A 14598-nucleotide genomic window follows, 5' to 3' on the forward strand; every position below is an offset into this window, starting at 1 on the left:
ATTGATTTAATTGAATGTCCGGCTTGGCACTAATAATATAGCACTGATTCTAGTCTATATTTATCCTAGTGACTATTGTTCTGTTTAAGGACCACTGTTCTAACATAAAACTGTCACCCAAGGTCCTTATCTACCCTTTGGGTTCCCTTGCTTTTTTGAAAATATGATTTACAGAACCTGGCATTTGCTCAAAGGCATTGCCACTGGGCAGTATGGAATCATACCACAAGTCAATTTTATCAACATCTACAAATCGTAAGATTTCCTGGATACAGACCTCTCTTGCCCTTATTAGATGGAGATTAATAGCACTTGCTGAATATAATGTTTATCAGATTATTAGAATGTTATTGAAAAAAACAGTAGTTCCCTCCATTGGCTTTTGTGCAACAATATATTTATACAACTACTTGATGACACTCTGAGTTACTCAGGATTTCCTGGGCATCGAGGTAGCCGACCTGTATGGGTTTCCCATGGGTTTGAAGTGCCCACTAGCCATAAACTGGGTGCAATATGTCTGGGAATCTTGCAAAGCAACTAAAAGGAAAACAATTAGTGTAGGTTACCTGTCTTTTGAATGCAAGTACAACCCCTGGGCTATATTGAAACATACTATAACCCTATTTTACCATATGCTAAAATTTCAATGGCTAGTGGCTAGATCTCTCTCCCTTTGATTGAGGTGATGGACGTGCTTGGACAATGTAACTTTGTCAGATAATCAGCAAGTGTTTTCTTTCCCAAAATACAGTACTTCCCTCTTTCTTCCTCATGCAGAAAAATGTGTCTGCCAAGGAGTGACCTACATCTGTGTTCCTCAGAGGGACCAGATATATTTGAGTTTTCAATGGGTTTGTGCAGGGATACAGACAGTAGGCACCAGGGAATATTTTTAATGGGGTAGCATATATATGGAGTGCCTGCAATATTTGGGTTGGGATAAGCCAGCACACCAGATATTTCTAAAAAAAATATAGAGACTCATGGTGACCTAGGGTGATGTGACCATAAATAAATTGCATAATTCATTTATTTGTCCATCAGGCACTCTTTATCCCTTTTTATGATGAATTTCGTTCTTTTTTATGGTGTGCTGCTCCCTCTTTAAGTGTTTTGTCTAAGAACACTTTCTATTAAAACACAAGTTCAGAGGAAAGTGATGCCTCTCACTTCCAAGTTGGAGGTGCGCACAATTATCCTTGGACCTGTTCAGGTCTAATCACATTCAATATGTTCAATAAAAAATTACATCCAATTCAATATGATTTTGCTTTCATTTCATTTATTTCTCTTTTGTTCTTCAAATTGTCATGTTCACTCGTCTCTTTAGTAGAGAAACATATTCTTTTTACATGTTCACACAACCCAATGCATTTCGGGTCAACAAAAAAAAAAAAAAAAGAGACCCTTCTTCAGGGGTCTGAAACAGAAAAAATGAAGGAAATCTAATGAGCGATTCAGTCCTGTAATCATGCTCTTACAATATTTGGCTATGTCTAATATGCAAATAAAATACAATCAATCAGTGAACCTTAATACCATCAGTTCCCTAAGTCTCATTTATGGTAAACTTTTCATTATTCTATAAGTTGGTGAGGTCTAAAAGTCTATTCCTATCTATATCATAACAAGAAACCAGTACCAGTGTTGCCCTATCGCTATTAAATGAAAATCGTGAAAAGTGATCTAAATCAGGTAAAACATGTGCTCACTGCGTCTATTAACATTTTCCTGTCGTGAACACTTAGTAACAAATTATTTTAACAAAACGAAGACTAAAAGTTAACGTGACTATTCTTTGCAAGCCTTTGGGTTACTTACTTCCGTGTGCAACAACGATTCCCGCCTCTCGCTCAATTCGAGTTCCGTTTACAAGTCAATCCGTGTGTCCGGTATTTATTCATGACTCAATTGGTTGAGAGCATGCTGACGAGTCGTGCTTACAACCAATAGCGAGTAATGGTTCACGGAGCCTATCATTTACTTTTTTCCATGTTGACAATAATCCCGCCTAATCTTGACCTATCAAAATACAGTTCCCAAAGACACAAGTGTGTTATAACTAGGTAGAAGCGGGCTCACTGGTCGCTGCTCTGTCGAATTTAAAAACAATCTGTATCTTGTTTATGGTGATTCTCCACAAAAAACAAATATTATGAAAAACGAACAATTGTTGTGAAATTAATTACATGATCATCCAATGTCAAATCAATGTTAAACAGTGATCAAAAAATAATAATAATAATCAATACTATCTGGTGATGTCTTCAGTGGATGCCCAATTCAATCAGTCATCTTAAAAAGTTGTTTTATATGCAGGAAAGCTAACAGTAAATCCTCAAGAGTTTTACAAAAAACAGGATAGTTCAATTCTATCATTAATTCCTTCCGGTTGCATGCTGGCCATTTTTCTGATCCAGAAATATTCAGCTCTTAATCTCTGTTTATGAGTGTCCATCGATGAATTTGGTTTGATCACTTCTAATATGGTAAATTGTAGTTGTGCAATATTATGTCCAGCCTCTATCCAATGCATAGCCAATGTGGACTTTCGATTTTTATTTCTTATGTTGCTTTTATGTTCTGTAATCCTGATTTTTATTTTCCGTTCTGTCTGACCCACGTATAATTTACCACAAGGGCATTTTATTCCATAGATAACTCCTTTTGTGTCGCAGGTGCTTGAATGTAGGAGTGGAATCATTTGTCCAGTCATCGGATGTCTGAATTGTTGACCACTTATCACATTATTACAATGCGTGCAGTTTTCGCATTTTTTCATACCTTTGTGAATCATCTTTTCACCTTGATTTGGTTGTTTCTTGATTAATTCTTTCAAATTTTTTGATCTCTTGTAAGCAAAAGTGATTTGATTGGCAACCAAAGGTTGCAAATCTGGTTCTTCTGTGATGAGTGACCAATGCTTTCTCATGATGGTTGTGATCTGTTTGGATTGAACTGAGTATTTAAGTACGCATACTGTGAGTTGTTTCTCCAATTTTTCTTTTTTATTAAGTAGCAGTTCTCTGTCCATAGACTGAACTTTATTCTTAGTCTGTTCTAATAGTCTTTCAGGGTATCCTCGTTTTAAGTATTTCTTGATCTGATTGTCGATGGTGGAGGATAAGTCGTTCGGATCTGATGTTATTCTCTTAAATCGAATGAATTGAGATAATGGTAGATGTGTCTTCAATGAATGGTGATGAAAGCTGTTGAAATGTAAACTGCTGTTCCTATCTGTTTCCTTTGTGTGAACACTGGTTGTTATTTTTCCATCTTTAATTGTTATCTTTACGTCCAAGAATACCAGTTCATTGATGTTAATTTGATGGGTGAACTTAATCCTATCATGTATCTGATTCAGTGCGTGGATGTTTTCAATTAATTGATCTTTTGTCCCTTTCCAAATTACAAAGATGTCATCTATGTATCGTTTAAAAATCATGATGCCTTCCTGCCATTGTGGATTATTCAGTATGTGGTCATGTTCAAATTTTGCCATGAAGGTGTTGGCGTAGGACGGTGCCCCCGCAAAACCCATGGAAGTTCCACTACATTGCTCGTAGAAGTCATTCTCCTATTCTAAATAACTGTGGAATAACGCAAAATGTAATAGTTCCATCAAAAAATTTTTTTCTGTTCCTGTGATGTCATTTTCCAGTAATCTCCATTCCATTGCTTCTAAACCCTCATGATGGGAGATAGAGGTATAAAGTGCTGTGACATCAATCGAACATAGCCATATTTGCTCATCTTTTGGAATTGTTACTTCGTTTAGAAGGTTTAGAAACCTTTAGAGTACCTACATTAAAGACACAACTGCCTTTCTAAACCTTCTAAACGAAGTAACAATTCCAAAAGATGAGCAAATATGGCTATGTTCGATTGATGTTACAGCACTTTATACCTCTATCCCCCATCATGAGGGTTTAGAAGCAATGGAATGGAGATTACTGGAAAATGACATCACAGGAACAGAAAAAAAATTTTTGATGGAACTATTACATTTTGCGTTATTCCACAGTTATTTAGAATGGGAGAATGAATTCTACGAGCAATGTAGTGGAACTTCCATGGGTTTTGCGGGGGCACCGTCCTACGCCAACACCTTCATGGCAAAATTTGAACATGACCACATACTGAATAATCCACAATGGCAGGAAGGCATCATGATTTTTAAACGATACATAGATGACATCTTTGTAATTTGGAAAGGGACAAAAGATCAATTAATTGAAAACATCCACGCACTGAATCAGATACATGATAGGATTAAGTTCACCCATCAAATTAACATCAATGAACTGGTATTCTTGGACGTAAAGATAACAATTAAAGATGGAAAAATAACAACCAGTGTTCACACAAAGGAAACAGATAGGAACAGCAGTTTACATTTCAACAGCTTTCATCACCATTCATTGAAGACACATCTACCATTATCTCAATTCATTCGATTTAAGAGAATAACATCAGATCCGAACGACTTATCCTCCACCATCGACAATCAGATCAAGAAATACTTAAAACGAGGATACCCTGAAAGACTATTAGAACAGACTAAGAATAAAGTTCAGTCTATGGACAGAGAACTGCTACTTAATAAAAAAGAAAAATTGGAGAAACAACTCACAGTATGCGTACTTAAATACTCAGTTCAATCCAAACAGATCACAACCATCATGAGAAAGCATTGGTCACTCATCACAGAAGAACCAGATTTGCAACCTTTGGTTGCCAATCAAATCACTTTTGCTTACAAGAGATCAAAAAATTTGAAAGAATTAATCAAGAAACAACCAAATCAAGGTGAAAAGATGATTCACAAAGGTATGAAAAAATGCGAAAACTGCACGCATTGTAATAATGTGATAATTGGTCAACAATTCAGACATCCGATGACTGGACAAATGATTCCACTCCTACATTCAAGCACCTGCGACACAAAAGGAGTTATCTATGGAATAAAATGCCCTTGTGGTAAATTATACGTGGGTCAGACAGAACGGAAAATAAAAATCAGGATTACAGAACATAAAAGCAACATAAGAAATAAAAATCGAAAGTCCACATTGGCTATGCATTGGATAGAGGCTGGACATAATATTGCACAACTACAATTTACCATATTAGAAGTGATCAAACCAAATTCATCGATGGACACTCATAAACAGAGATTAAGAGCTGAATATTTCTGGATCAGAAAAATGGCCAGCATGCAACCGGAAGGAATTAATGATAGAATTGTACTATCCTGTTTTTTGTAAAACTCTTGAGGATTTACTGTTAGCTTTCCTGCATATAAAACAACTTTTTAAGATGACTGATCGAATTGGGCATCCACTGAAGACATCACCAGATAGTATTGATTATTATTATTATTTTTTGATCACTGTTTAACATTGATTTGACATTGGATGATCATGTAATTAATTTCACAACAATTGTTCGTTTTTCATAATATTTGTTTTTTGTGGAGAATCACCATAAACAAGATACAGATTGTTTTTAAATTCTACAGAGGAGCGACCAGTGAGCGCGCTTCTACCTAGTTATAACACACTTGTGTCTTTGGGAACTGTATTTTGATAGGTCAAGATTAGGCGGGATTATTGTCAACATGGAAAAAAGTAAATGATAGGCTCCGTGAACCATTACTCGCTATTGGTTGTAAGCACGACTCGTCAGCATGCTCTCAACCAATTGAGTCATGAATAAATACCGGACACACGGATTGACTTGTAAACGGAACTCGAATTGAGGGAGAGGCGGGAATCGTTGTTGCACACGGAAGTAAGTAACCCAAAGGCTTGCAAAGAATAGTCACGTTAACTTTTAGTCTTCGTTTTGTTAAAATAATTTGTTACTAAGTGTTCACAACAGGAAAATGTTAATAGACGCAGTGAGCACATGTTTTACCTGATTTAGATCACTTTTCACGATTTTCATTTAATAGCGATAGGGCAACACAGGTACTGGTTTCTTGTTATGATATAGATAGGAATAGACTTTTAGACCTCACCAACTTATAGAATAATGAAAACTTTACCATAAATGAGACTTAGGGAACTGATGGTATTAAGGTTCACTGATTGATTGTATTTTATTTGCATATTAGACATAGCCAAATATTGTAAGAGCATGATTACAGGACTGAATCGCTCATTAGATTTCCTTCATTTTTTCTGTTTCAGACCCCTGAAGAAGGGTCTCTTTTTTGTTGACCCGAAATGCATTGGGTTGTGTGAACATGTAAAAAGAATATGTTTCTCTACTAAAGAGACGAGTGAACATGACAATTTGAAGAACAAAAGAGAAATAAATGAAATGAAAGCAAAATCATATTGAATTGGATGTAATTTTTTATTGAACATATTGAATGTGATTAGACCTGAACAGGTCCAAGGATAATTGTGCGCACCTCCAACTTGGAAGTGAGAGGCATCACTTTCCTCTGAACTCATAAATAAATTGCAGCATATTCTATTAAATAGAATGCTATGCAAGTTATGGTTAATTCAATCATAATAGCTTTAATTTTCTGTGAAAGAAAACTCTTGAGCTCTGGCAAATGGCATAAGCCCCACCGGTCAATGACTCATTACTTCTTCTGATAAAATTAGGACCAGATATGTGTGTTGCTCGAGACAGTCATACGACAAATTTCTGACCGTGTGAAGATCACATTGGAAGTAGACTTGCTTCACTTGGACACTGTTTTACCCTGTTCCTATTCATTGTAATAGCTCCACCTACCAAGGGTAGACAATTGGGAACATTGAGTGGTGGTACTTTCACAGTTGAATAGGCATTTTAGACAGCTGCATCACAGAGTTGTGAGGGAATTCTATCTTTTGACCCAAAATTTGACCATTGCAGGTCCGAATGACAGGTAGTAATTTTTTGGTTCTATCCTGAGCCAGGGGTTAAATATCAAGGCTACCCACTTCTGAAAAATCAACCTAATCCTGTCTTCCTTCATGAACTTTCCTCAGTCATGTTTAGTCTGGAGAAGGTTGGGAATATAGAATCATATGACACTGTCTATTGAATTTGTATGTATTATTGGATTTCTGGTTAAATAAGTGTCCCAATGGCAATTTGTTTTAGAAGTCCCCAGATCACATCTAGAATTATGGATAATCTAGAATTGGTAATGATCCAAATGACACTGCGTCCCTAAACTCAGATTCTTGGGCACAATTAAAAAAACATTGAGGGCGTTTTAGAAATTGTGTTTCTGGTTGGTTAGGGTATGCACCTAAGCCAGGCAGAGCCCACCAGTCTAGTCAGGAGACGTAAGTTACACACCAAAGATAATCTGTGCTCACCCTCTGGTAACTTGGTGCAGAGCAGTCAGGCTTATAATCAGATGCAATGTGTATAGTGTTTGTGCAACACATTCACACCAGTAACACAATAAATTGACCACAAAAGAGACTCCAAACAGGATTACATAACATTTAGATTGCATATTGTACATTAAAACATAGACCAGGAAGGATATGAACCAATTATACTCGGCCAACTGGGTAATTGTCAAACATCACAATGAGTGCAATAAGAGAAAGACTTATATGTTGCAAACATCATGAAACAAGGTTACTGTGCTTTCTTTGCAGTCACATTGTATAGTACTTGTTATCCTAAACAAGGCAAGATAAAACAACAAACATCAATATGTGAGAGCTAGTAATGCAACAGATAATGACCAAAACACATAAATCACCAATATCGCCCTACACACATAGGGTGCAGCACACCTGCACTTTTATTAGGCTCAATGCAGTTATTTAAGTACCAAACGTAGGATGTAGCAGCCCATACATGCCATTTACCGGGCATACAATAATTTACAGTTGTCAAAAAGGTAACCAGTTCCGGACTGTGGGCCTCCATGGAGGACACATCTGTCATGTACAACAATGGAGCAGGTAAGTGTGAGTGCCTCCAAGTATGACCCAATCGGGGGGAGCATCCACACACAACCAAATTTTATGGGGAGACCTCACTGGGTTTCAAACAGACTGAATCAGCAAAGGCATCTGTCCGCAAACACGTGGTAAAACTCAGTACCTTCTGTGGTTCCCTTTCAAGGCCACAATAGTGCAGATCACGTCGGCGACCTCTTTTGGTCTTGGGCTGCTGTGCCACTTGCAAACAATGATTGTGGCCAGCTGCGGTCACAGGCGACCTCCCTCTGTCTCTCTTGGCTATGCCACAATAGGAGCAAACCACTCGATGGAAGTCAGCCGTGCTGCTTTCTCCTTGACCGCCACATGGTCACGGTACCCAGCAGCGCTGAGCCTCTCTCTTGGCTGCGGTGTGAGACATAAACAAAACAATCAAACTCAAAGCTGAAGGGGCTCAGTGATAAAAGCGCTTGTCACACACTGATTCTACTTGGTCAGAGCCCTCAGCACCCGCTGAGGAAGCAAAAACATGAAGTGCTCACCACATGCTAATGCAAAACGTGCTGATCAGGTAACTTCTTTTTGAAGGAGGAGGTGCTCCAGATGCACCTTTCAAACAAAGGCTTGCCCCACATGCTGCTCTTTCTGGAAAAGTGGGGGAGCTCAAAATGCTCAACACGCGCTGGTCCCAAAGATTTTAAACCCAGCCTTAGAGTAAATTTCAGACGATAAAGACAGGGAGGGTGCAAGCCACATGGTTCTTGGAGAGCAACAGGGGGGCACAAGAGCAGGAAGGAAAGCAGCAGACCTGCACGTAAGGCCAATTGCAAAGTGGCAGCCCCTCCTGCAGCCCAGCAATCAGTAGGCAGCGGATAAGCAGAACAAAGCAGATAGTCCAAATGGCGTTTTTTTCATGGTAGCACAGCAGTCCTCTAGAAATGAGCAGCATGTAGAACCAGCAGCATCTGGTTACAAGTCCTGTGTGGTGTCTAAAAACATGGGGTCAGAGCCCCTGTACTTATACTCCAAAATCTCTTTGTTCAAGGAGACACTTGAAAAGACAGCTAAGAAGTGCACAACACTGCATTTCAATCCCAGCCCTGGCTCCAGATATCAGTGTGGGAGGGTAAATCATCCCTTTGTGTGAGCGCAGGACACAGCCTATACAAATATAAGTGTGTTCTGCCTCTCTCTCTCCCAGGCCAGGTAGGCTATCAGCATGCAGATGTAACCCAGTCACACCCAACACTTCATGTGTGATGGCTGTCTGGAAAGTATGTACCAATTGTAGCTGTCAACCAGGACCAGACATAGATTGGAGACAGGCTGTAATGCACACAGAGTTATAAGCACTGAGAAATGCCCACTTTCTAACAGTGGCATTTCTAAAATAGTAATATAGAATCCAACTACACCAGTAATCAGGATCTATCACTAATATTCCAAACATACCAAACATGGCAACGCTACTCCTTTCAGATAACGAATTAGCACTTTAGCATATATCAGGGAATTCCAAATGCTAGCCTATGAGAGGTGTAGGCCTCACAGTACTGAGAAACAAAATAGGGTATTTGTCACTACCAGGACATGCCACACAATAAAGGCACATGTCCTAACTTTTACCTACACAGCACCCTGCCCAAAGGGCCTGTCTTAGGGGTAACCTATATGTAGTGAAAGGGGTGTTTAAGGTTTGGCAAGTAGCTTTCAATGCCAATTTAAAGTGGCAGTAAACTGCACTTGCGGGCTCCTTCAGTGGCAGGCCTGAGACAGTAGCATTCAGTTGACAGGCCCTGGTTACATGGGATACCACTGTACAAGGGATTTACAAGTACATTAAATATTCCAAACAGGTGTAAACAAATTAATTTATCTTTGGAGGTGAAAGCACATGCACTTTAGAATTGATTATCAGTGGTAACATTCCCAGAGTCCTAAAACCAACAGAAAAAGGGTCAGAAAATAGGCGGAGTTAGGCAAAAAAGTTTAGGGATAACCCTGAAGAAAGGGCTAGATCCAACAGGGCTATTAGCAAGGTAAATTTGTTTATAAACATATGTTAATAACTGAATTTATCTTACCCAAATGTTTTGGAATTCACAAAGGGAATTCCCATTTTCATGTACATAGATCAAAGTCACAAGTTGAGATTTCAAGTAAGTGGCTAGAATTGGAAGCTTCTGAACATTGACAAACATGACTTTTGTGGACATGCTCAAGCTCCTCGCTTTTCCCTTTCTACTCTGGAAAAGGACCGAGATTAATTCCTGCACAGGGTTGATGTAACTCCCCTAGAGAGTGAGATTTGGAACTAGATGACTTCATGCTTTGATAGGGGTTTGGAGGGACTGGAGTCCTCCACTATAGAGAGGTTCACAGAATAGGAGTAGCATACTGCTCTGAATATTACTTGACCTGCCAGGGAATTAACTTGGAAACATGAGCTTGGCATAGCTTTTCATGTGTATCCCTGGAAATGTTTGTGAAAGTCAGAAAGTCAGTAATCTACACTCACCTCCGGAAAAAGTGGATCAGGCCAGGGGCAAGTTTAATATGAAGATTAGTGACAATTGTACCTGCACTTAGTCCCTTCCCTAGCTGTGCCTAATACCTTGATCCTTATATGGAACAGTGACTGTGTTCACATATTCAAGAGGTCACATGCATAGTAATGTGGCAGCCTAGAAGTGAGCACCAAGTCACCTCATTCCATGGTTTTTTGATGCCCACCAAGGCTCATGGACTCTGATAAACTCCCTACTAGCATCCCAAGCACCAGTAGAAGTTTGTTAGCCATCTGGAGGAAAAATAAAATCAATCAATCAAGGACATTTATAGAGCGCACTAAAATAAAACAGCGGCCAGCCAAGGGGGAGCAAAATAAAAAATTACCCATAGGCAATGGTTTCTTGTCCTTTTAAGACTATACGTCATTAGATGGGATAACTAATCTAACATTTTGCATGCTCTAAATGACCAAGTTACTGCATTTCCTCCCTTATCAGAGTTCTGTCATCTCTTGCCATGTCTCATCATAAACTGTGTACATCATAATCTCTGTGCTTGTTTTTTCCCTTTGCCATTCACTATCACTTCTCAGAGTCCACATTCCGAGAGCCCTCTGCAACTGGAACCCAGTTATTTCGGCTCTCCAGCGCCTTCCTCATATATCACCCTCACAGCCCTTTTCATTGTAGGTGATTCATTGTCCTCAGAAAGACAATAGCTGATGGCTAACCCCTGACTTGCCTGAAATTTTCTGGCTCGGACAGGGATCAAAAAAGAGCAGACTAAGTCCCCCTTACCAGCTGTTTGCCATGTTGCACATATTTGAAGGACTTGTACATGGCTAGAACATAAGTGCCCACCTTCTGAAGACATATGGGTGTACTCAATTTCCTCAGTAGTAGACTTTTGTCCATTAGCTATTCCATGTTGAAATAGATTTGACGGGTGTGAGGGAGATACAAGAGAAGATTGGAGAACATGGCTCAATGACCAGCCCCCTATAAAGAGACTGCAGAAAATAATACAACATACATCTCATATGCTGTGCAGGTTAAGAATGAAGCCCATCCAAAAGTCTGTGTAGAAATATTGACTCTATTGCAAGAGGGGATTTGCTGGTTAGTGTTTGGGAAACATTGACAAAACAGTGTGGAATTTCTGAATTTCAGCCAAATCATGCTTGGCACAACAAAGCTCAATTTCAACAACATTAGTTGTAGATGTGCTCAAATTTGATTCTGAAGGCACTGGTACATTATTAAAACCAACACAAAATGTCTTCTGAAATTGTTTTAGTTTTTAAATAATTTTTCAAACTTGCAAATTATTTACCAGAGACATAATTCAATGATCCTCCATGTATTTTTCAGGTTTGGTTTACAGAAATACCAATTTATGCAAGCTATGGTGTTTGCAATTGATGAGATCAATAACAATGCCCACTTCCTGCCCAACATCACCCTGGGCTTCTGGATTTATGACTCCTGTGTCATGATGCGGCGGTCACTTGAAGGTACTTTATGGATATTGACCGGGCAAGGGGAGATCATTCCAAACTTTCGATGTCAGCATAACCTTCCACTCCTGGGCATTTTAGGAGATGCTGGGTCATCATGTTCCATCATTATGGCACGAGTATTGGGCTTGTACAGATTTCCCCAGGTATGAATACAACATCAAAGTCTATTGTATTCTAAATGAATGAGTAACATATGATGAGTTAGCTATACAATTTCTGTTTGGGGAAAATTAATAATTGACATTAATGTTGCATAAATGATTAAAGCTCAAATAACCATAGGAACCTACAGCATGCAAAGCACCAAAAGGCTGCTAATTGGGGCCCACGAGGAGAGGTCCTACATTTATATCTGAATTGCACAATATACACTTCTACACCTTGCATTCCCAAAGCCCCTTCATATTCCAGTCCAGATTTCTGCACTACTTTCCTGATGCATCATGGTTCTTGTTGTCTTCAAACCCTGTCTAGATCAGGTCCTGGTTGTGGGTCTTTTTTCAACATTTTGGCTCCTGGATACTATTGCAATTCTGACCCTTTTATAGCTGTGTTCTGCAATTTTCTCTCTCTTATCTCTGTTCCGCACTCCATTCCAAGTTCTCCAATTTCATGCCTTGTGCTTGTCGGTTTTCCTGGGCTTTTCCTTCCCAAATATGAATATAACTGTCTCTTCAATGGTAATTCTCTGATTCCTTGAACATGGTTTTTTACTCTTTGCATCTGGCTCTTAACCTGAAGCTGGGCTCATCTCCTAAGATTCAACCAATTTCAACCCTGAAGGCTTGATGTGCAGTGGCTTCCATTTGACCTTACTGCTGAGTCTATTGTGCTCTTTAAAACACTTGTAGCTATAGTTTCATGCTTCCCCTTGTTTCATTTCTATTGATATTACTTGGTTCTATTTCCTGTCCAGATTAGCTATTTGTTTCTTTTTTCTGTCTCTTATTTACCATGACTATTTGTTTATGTAATTGTCTTCTTTCAGGTTCTGACTACACTTTTTCTGGCCTGTCTTGGTTCTGCAGATCTCTTACCTTGTGTTCTGTGTCTTTCCTCTGAAGTAATATTTCTGTCCTGTTGCAATTAGTATGCGTATTTCCTGCTTTGTTTCCAGTATCCATAGTTCTGTGCATTCAGTCCTGTTTTGGATTTCGATTCCATCTTGACCCTGAACTTAATGGTATTCCTGTTTGTCCTGAACCCAGTTCCAGTTCCTGTGTCTGTATTCTCTGTTCTGTTTCCTGATGCCCTTTCTTGTGCTTGTTTTACATTCTTGATTATCATAGCTACAGAGGGAATCAGTTTGATTCTCAGGCTTGTGCCTCTGGCACAGAGACCCACCCAGCTCTCTGTCTCCATTAGAGATCCTTGGTGTTTCCCTAAACTCTGTGAGTTTAATCTGCTTACTTTCCATTTTTTATGATAGCTTGTCTTTCGTTTTCTTTGTACCCATTTGTTCTTGCAATTATGTATGTTAAACCCTTTCTCTGGAAATCCTTTTTCCATGCTGAAAGCAATCTATCATGTCACATAGCATTGATCTGGACTAATCAGAGTCCTTGACATACCCCCTGTTACCTGGGGTGGTGTGGTGGGCAAAAAAACGAAGGATTAAACCCAGATCTGTTGACTGGGTGGTGAATGTTTGCATTGATGAGCATTCCGTCCATCATCTGTTCTTTTTGCTTTTGTCACCCTAAGTGGGATGGGCATGCTCACATGTGTGTCCCATGCTGACTGGGCCAATGGATTCAGCTAGCCTGGCTGATGAGGGGTATTACCCTGAAACCCGTCCGAGGATGCTTGTTTCAAGTCCAGGGAGAATCTGACTTGGCAGTTTGGGCTAGACTGTTCCCATGTAGGATCAGGGTCAAGGTTGATTTGCATATGGCTGGGTCCAAACTGACGTAGTGGTGGGCAAATAAACGAAGGATTAATTTAAGATCTGTTGACTGGGGGTGAATGTTTACATTTTTCACCTTTCTATCATCTGTTTTGTTGCTTCTGAAGGCTCAGACGCTTACTAAGCATATTCATGAGGCTCCTTTTCAGTGTTTTAAGATATTGTAACTTTGATCCCATGGAAATTGCAGAAAATTCAGAAAACAGGTGACAGGCGGTTTCTTAGCCTACCAATGCAGGCTCACATCATGCCAGTCATCAAATCCCTATACTGGCTTTCTCTCACTAAAAAGAGCACCTTCAATGAAATGTGCCTCACTCATTGATCAATCTACATATTTGATTACTATTTATCCCAAAAAAACTCAATGTCTATCATGAAATTCAATGCCAGGAGGGCCCTGGCTTCACAAAGAGGTAGAAGATTCTTCTCTATCTATATTCCAAAGCTCTGCAACCTGACCATTATAGGTATAAGAATGCTCAACAATCACCAAAACCTTGTTGTTCATTAAACTCCTTTCTGTCTCAATTAGGCAATCACAAGATGCAGATAACAACCTATTTAAGTTGGTATGCAGATATTTATGAATGCGCATATTCTCACTCCTTTCATAATAGCTCATGCTCATGTGCAGTGATATTTACTGCACCATGTTGAAATATGTCCTTGAACTTCATACACCACCTCCAACATGTCCTAGATATGGCATACAGCACTTCAAAAGAATTCCCAGTAACCCAATA

General features: G+C 39.2%; 1 protein-coding gene across 1 annotated transcript in view; it reads left to right on the plus strand.

Moving 5' to 3' along the window:
- The window catches only part of LOC146782693 (extracellular calcium-sensing receptor-like), a 146026-nt gene that overhangs the window by 22949 nt on the left and 108479 nt on the right, over nt 1–14598 (plus strand). Inside the window, exon 2 of the mRNA XM_085637185.1 lies at nt 11798–12089. Within this exon, the coding sequence (XP_085493311.1) occupies nt 11798–12089 (292 nt within the window). The remainder of the gene's footprint in view (nt 1–11797; nt 12090–14598) is intronic.

This window comes from Triturus cristatus, chromosome 12, assembly GCF_964204655.1.
Source record: "Triturus cristatus chromosome 12, aTriCri1.1, whole genome shotgun sequence".
Lineage (NCBI taxonomy): Eukaryota > Metazoa > Chordata > Amphibia > Caudata > Salamandridae > Triturus > Triturus cristatus.